At 44.6% G+C, this 6,334-nt stretch overlaps 1 protein-coding gene across 1 annotated transcript in view; it reads right to left on the bottom strand.

The window, feature by feature from the left end:
- The window catches only part of LOC139982577 (nuclear pore complex protein Nup160-like), a 32,594-nt gene that overhangs the window by 2,821 nt on the left and 23,439 nt on the right, over positions 1–6,334 (bottom strand). Inside the window, exons 29-32 of the mRNA XM_071995492.1 lie at positions 5,697–5,792; positions 4,904–5,048; positions 1,375–1,509; positions 145–246 (exon numbers count right to left, since the gene is read on the bottom strand). Coding sequence (XP_071851593.1) covers positions 145–246; positions 1,375–1,509; positions 4,904–5,048; positions 5,697–5,792 — 478 coding nt within the window. The remainder of the gene's footprint in view (positions 1–144; positions 247–1,374; positions 1,510–4,903; positions 5,049–5,696; positions 5,793–6,334) is intronic.

The raw sequence follows: 6,334 nt of genomic DNA, 5'->3' as shown, positions 1-6,334 counted from the left end.
TCCATAATTATATTCCAGATCATAGTTTTTTAAATTTTTTGACATCATCCATATTGTTTGTTTGGATTTTTTTATCAATATCGACTACCCAAAAAATTGATATAAAGCTTTAAATAAAACTTAAAATGCCTACTAATTCCTTACCTCTAACAAGCCATGGTCTTTGGTATGTTGCAGAGCTAGTAGTATATGATCAAGAGAACTGTACGGAAGCCAAACACTAGGCTCGGTCGATCTCAACGGCGCCTGAAAACAGACATAAAAAATGGCATAAACATCTATCAAATGATGAGCAGATACCATTGTAAGAGAGTTACTTGAATCCATGGACCAGATTTGTAACAGGGTCACTTAAATTTAATGTGGAGTCATAGCCTGTGACTTGCCTGACAAGAATCTAATGAACGTAGGCAGTATCAGGTCAGGCAGCCCAGGGCCAATTGTAAATAGTGCCAGGTTTAATCCAATTAACAGCTTCTGCTCAGATTCGGTTTTCTTTTAAAACCTGAAAGACTTTCACTGCAAAAGGGAGAATTCTTGGCTTGCTCCTACATGAACAGTTTCAGTTTATTTATTTCCAGTATAAATATAAATATTTATATATATATATATATATATATATATATACTATTTACTATATACAAGCAAGTTACTAACAATGCCATAGCTACAGTAGTTAGACATTGAAAACAAAATCTCTCAGATGCTGGGTTTCACAAGATGCCACGTTATATCCCAGAGATCGTTATCTAGATTGTGAGTTTAACACAGGGAACATTTCAATCACTTACAGACACTTTCAACCAGAAAATGTAACCAGGAGAGAATCTTGGTAAAGAACAACTCTTGACTTTAATAAAATTAATAATAAATAAGTTCTTAATATAGTGCCAAATACCAAAAGGCCTCTAGGCGCTTTACAAAACTTTAAAAAAAAATTAAAAAAATAAAAAGACAGAGAAATCAAAGGAATAAAAAGTCTAGAAAACACATTAACGAAAATTAAACAGTATGTAAAATGTATTTACATACTGTACAGTATGTTAAACAGTATTGTAGAATTTTCGACTAGTGTAAGCCCATCTGTATCTGCCACATACACACATATATTTCTACTTGGTGTCACACAATAAATGCCTTGAAGGACCATGATGATATTCATCAGAAGGAAAGGGACATATCAATCACCTACACCTAGCTACAGAGAAATTACTGCAGATAAGAATACAATCTCAAATGGAAGAGAGACTCCCCTTCCCAACACTACCTCCTACTGCTCACACTCTCCCTCCTCCCCCCCCCCTCCCCCAATACAACCTATCCTACATCCTAAGCATTTTTTTATACCCAAAACACTCTAGAAAGTTGACTCACCTTTAGGCCAAAATCTTGGAATCCATCCCCAAGCTCTCCTCTGACTGCTTGGATGAGCTCAATGGCTAAAAGAGCCGCCTCTTCCAGTTTATCGTACGAGATGTAAAGACGGAGGAGAGCGGGATAATCAATTTGCTGCGAGGAAAAAATGATACCAAAAGAAAAGCTGAGTAATGTGTATCAAGAAGAACATTTCAGGGGTTAGAAAGGAGGGTGCTGTGTTTGCTGCGTCATGAGAGGTAAGTTTATGATATCATATTAGAAATGAAACCAGCTACTATACTTGTAGAGTTCTCAGCCCCTCCTAATGGATTAATTGACACTGATGATGGAGACGTCCCTCCCATATCCTAGGCTACTTCCAACTACCTAGTAGGCCATCTCCTATGCTTCATCCAACTACCCAGCCGGCCCATCTCCTAGGCTACATCCAACTACCTAGCCGGCCCATCTCCTAGGCTACATCCTACTACCGAGCCCTCCCATATCCTAGGCTACTTCCAACTACCTAGTAGGCCATCTCCTATGCTTCATCCAACTACCTAGCCGGCCCATCTCCTAGGCTACATCCAACTACCTAGCCGGCCCATCTCCTAGGCTACATCTAACTACCTAGCCGGCCCATCTCCTAGGCTACATCCAACTACCTACCCGGCCCATCTCTTAGGCTACATCCAACTACCTACCCGGCCCATCTCTTAGGCTACATCCAACTACCTAGCAGGCCCATCTCCTAGGCTACATCCAACTACCTAGCCGGCCTATCTCCTAGGCTACATCCAACTACCTAGCCGGCCCATCTCCTAGGCTACATCAAACTACCTAGCCGGCCCATCTCCTAAGCTTCATCCAACTACCCAGCCGGCCCATCTCCTAGGCTACCTCCAACTACCTAGCCGGCCCATCTCCTAGGTTACATCCAACTACCTAGCAGGCCAATTTCCTAGGCTCCATCCTACTACCTAGCCTGCCCATCTCCTAGGCTACATCAAACTACCTAGCCGGCCCATCTCCTAAGCTTCATCCAACTACCCAGCCGGCCCATCTCCTAGGTTACATCCAACTACCTAGCTGGCCCATCTCCTAGGCTACATCCTACTACCGAGCCCTCCCATCTCCTAGGCTACATCCAACTAGCCAGACGGCCCATCTCCTAGGCTACATCCAACTACCCAGCCGGCCCATCTCCTAGGTTACATCCAACTACCTAGCCGGCCCATCTCCTAGGCTACATCCTACTACCGAGCCCTCCCATCTCCTAGGCTACATCCAACTAGCCAGACGGCCCATCTCCTAGGCTACATCAAACTACCTAGCCGGCCCATCTCCTAAGCTTCATCCAACTACCCAGCCGGCCCATCTCCTAGGCTACATCCAACTACCTAGCCGGCCCATCTCCTAGGCTACATCCTACTACCGAGCCCTCCCATCTCCTAGGCTACATCCAACTAGCCAGACGGCCCATCTCCTAGGCTACATCAAACTACCTAGCCGGCCCATCTCCTAAGCTTCATCCAACTACCCAGCCGGCCAATTTCCTAGGCTACATCCAGATACCCAGCCGGCCCATCTCCTAGGCTACATAAAACTACCTAGCCGGCCCATCTCCTAGGCTACATCCAACTACCTAGCCGGCCCATCTCCTAAGCTTCATCCAACTACCCAGCCGGCCCATCTCCTAGGCTACATCCAACTACCTAGCCGGCCCATCTCCTAGGTTACATCCAACTACCTAGCAGGCCAATTTCCTAGGCTCCATCCTACTACCTAGCCTGCCCATCTCCTAGGCTACATCAAACTACCTAGCCGGCCCATCTCCTAAGCTTCATCCAACTACCCAGCCGGCCCATCTCCTAGGTTACATCCAACTACCTAGCCGGCCCATCTCCTAGGCTACATCCTACTACCGAGCCCTCCCATCTCCTAGGCTACATCCAACTAGCCAGACGGCCCATCTCCTAGGCTACATCAAACTACCTAGCCGGCCCATCTCCTAAGCTTCATCCAACTACCCAGCCGGCCCATCTCCTAGGCTACATCCAACTACCTAGCCGGCCCATCTCCTAGGCTACATCCTACTACCGAGCCCTCCCATCTCCTAGGCTACATCCAACTAGCCAGACGGCCCATCTCCTAGGCTACATCAAACTACCTAGCCGGCCCATCTCCTAAGCTTCATCCAACTACCCAGCCGGCCAATTTCCTAGGCTACATCCTACTACCGAGCCCTCCCATCTCCTAGGCTACATCCAACTAGCCAGACGGCCCATCTCCTAGGCTACATCAAACTACCTAGCCGGCCCATCTCCTAAGCTTCATCCAACTACCCAGCCGGCCAATTTCCTAGGCTACATCCAGATACCCAGCCGGCCCATCTCCTAGGCTACATAAAACTACCTAGCCGGCCCATCTCCTAGGCTACATCCAACTACCTAGCCGGCCCATCTCCTAAGCTTCATCCAACTACCCAGCCGGCCCATCTCCTAGGCTACATCCAACTACCTAGCCGGCCCATCTCCTAGGTTACATCCAACTACCTAGCAGGCCAATTTCCTAGGCTCCATCCTACTACCTAGCCTGCCCATCTCCTAGGCTACATCAAACTACCTAGCCGGCCCATCTCCTAAGCTTCATCCAACTACCCAGCCGGCCCATCTCCTAGGTTACATCCAACTACCTAGCCGGCCCATCTCCTAGGCTACATCCTACTACCGAGCCCTCCCATCTCCTAGGCTACATCCAACTAGCCAGACGGCCCATCTCCTAGGCTACATCAAACTACCTAGCCGGCCCATCTCCTAAGCTTCATCCAACTACCCAGCCGGCCCATCTCCTAGGCTACATCCAACTACCTAGCCGGCCCATCTCCTAGGCTACATCCTACTACCGAGCCCTCCCATCTCCTAGGCTACATCCAACTAGCCAGACGGCCCATCTCCTAGGCTACATCAAACTACCTAGCCGGCCCATCTCCTAAGCTTCATCCAACTACCCAGCCGGCCAATTTCCTAGGCTACATCCAGATACCCAGCCGGCCCATCTCCTAGGCTACATAAAACTACCCAGACGGCCCATCTCCTAGGCTACATCCTACTACCGAGCCCTCCCATCTCCTAGGCTACATCCAACTACCTAGCCCGCCCATCTCCTAGGCTACATCCAACTACCTAGCTAGCCCATCTCCTAGGCTACATCCTACAACCTAGTCAGGTGATTTGTGTTTCATAGCAGAGATTTGCCTGCCAATCCCACTTGATGTATGATTAAGGAATCCTAACATTTACCTCTTCAAGTTCAACATGCATGATGCAAACCACTGGTAAACTAGGTTTTAATTGTTTACTTTACATAACACAAGTTTCTAAAAGTAATTTCTCTTGCTACTAAAATAAAGCTCCAAACAACAATATTTAAATATTTACAATCACCGGCAGAGAAAAAACAGATACTAAAAGTGAGTGATAGAAGAAATTAAAATCAGGGAATTGAATTATCTTAAAAACCCATGGAAATAACTCAGAGGACAAACCTTCAAGCTTTTGATTAGCCACTGAGGGAGGCTGAAGCCGAGCGACAGCAACTTGGATGTAACCACTTTGTAATACGCGCTGTCACCGGGACGATGGTGTCTGGTCAGGTAGACCTTTAGCAGATCCCAAGCTAAATCTGCTGGACTGGAAAATATAAAACAATTATAAAATGGTCACGTGAATCTTACTCCGTCAGAGTAATTAACAAACAGAAAAGGTAGAGAAAAGCAAAAGTAAGAATTTAAAATGAACAATGAGGTGTTCAGCGCAACTTCATGCTAACGAGCGAGGAGCGACGTAAGAGTGGACAAGGTGATTGAATATCTGATGCAGTAGGATGTGGCATATGAGATTTGGAGGGGTTTAGATTGTAACTGTAAACATAACATTGTTTACACCCTTTCTTCTTATCTTCCTATTTTTGTTACCTTATTGTTCATGTATGAACTGTCAATGGTTTTCGTATCTTAAACTGTCTTCATAAAATTGTAATGTAGATTCAAAATGATTTTGACTGAAACTGGACACAGTTGTGACCAATGTTGTAGGCAAACCTGCAAAAGTGGCTGTTTTAAGGCTATATATAAATCAGCTGCCTTTCGGGCTATTTATTCATTAGATCTCCACATAACTACAAATAATGATGATGGAACATAATATTCTTTTAGTATAGCTAGACGAGGTGTCACACACTGAATCGTCATTTAGAAAAGTTGATAATACTGTAATACTTAAATAATTTAGACTGATAAAAACAGGGTGGAGATATGTAAATGATGAAACTCAAGTTACCTGGATTCTTTAGAACAGTGCAGTTTCGCTGGAGTGTTTGCAGACAACCACCTCCATGTCTTACTGTTAGCTCCTGACCGAGAAACTCTAACACATCTGGACAAACATGGACAAAGAAGTAGGTTGAAATTAACGATATGAAAATATTAATATGGAAATACTGTAACACATCTGGACAAACATGGACAAAGAAGTAGGTTGAAATTAACGATTTGAAAATATTAATATGGAAATACTGTAACACATCTGGACAAACATGGACAAAGAAGTAGGTTGAAATTAACGATTTGAAAATATTAATATGGAAATACTGTAACACATCTGGACAAACATGGACAAAGAAGAAGGTTAAAATTAATGGTATGAAAATATTCATATCGATAAACTCTAACACATCTGGACAAACATGGACAAAGAAGAAGGTTATACTATATTAAAATATTAATGTTGAACATAAAACCCACAGATATAATGTGCAACAAGAACATGAGCTACATCATTGGTCAGTTCACCTATCCATAGTGACTTTATATCTGAAAGTTTCCAGATATTGTTACCTGTCACCGAAAGCAAAAACTGGCTTTTACTGACTGTGGACAGATTTGTTTTTCTGGCACTCAACTAATCCATCACCCTAC

Source organism: Apostichopus japonicus, chromosome 16 (genome assembly GCF_037975245.1).
Source record: "Apostichopus japonicus isolate 1M-3 chromosome 16, ASM3797524v1, whole genome shotgun sequence".
NCBI classification, from domain to species: domain Eukaryota; kingdom Metazoa; phylum Echinodermata; class Holothuroidea; order Aspidochirotida; family Stichopodidae; genus Apostichopus; species Apostichopus japonicus.
This window is presented reverse-complemented; position numbering and strand designations above follow the sequence as displayed.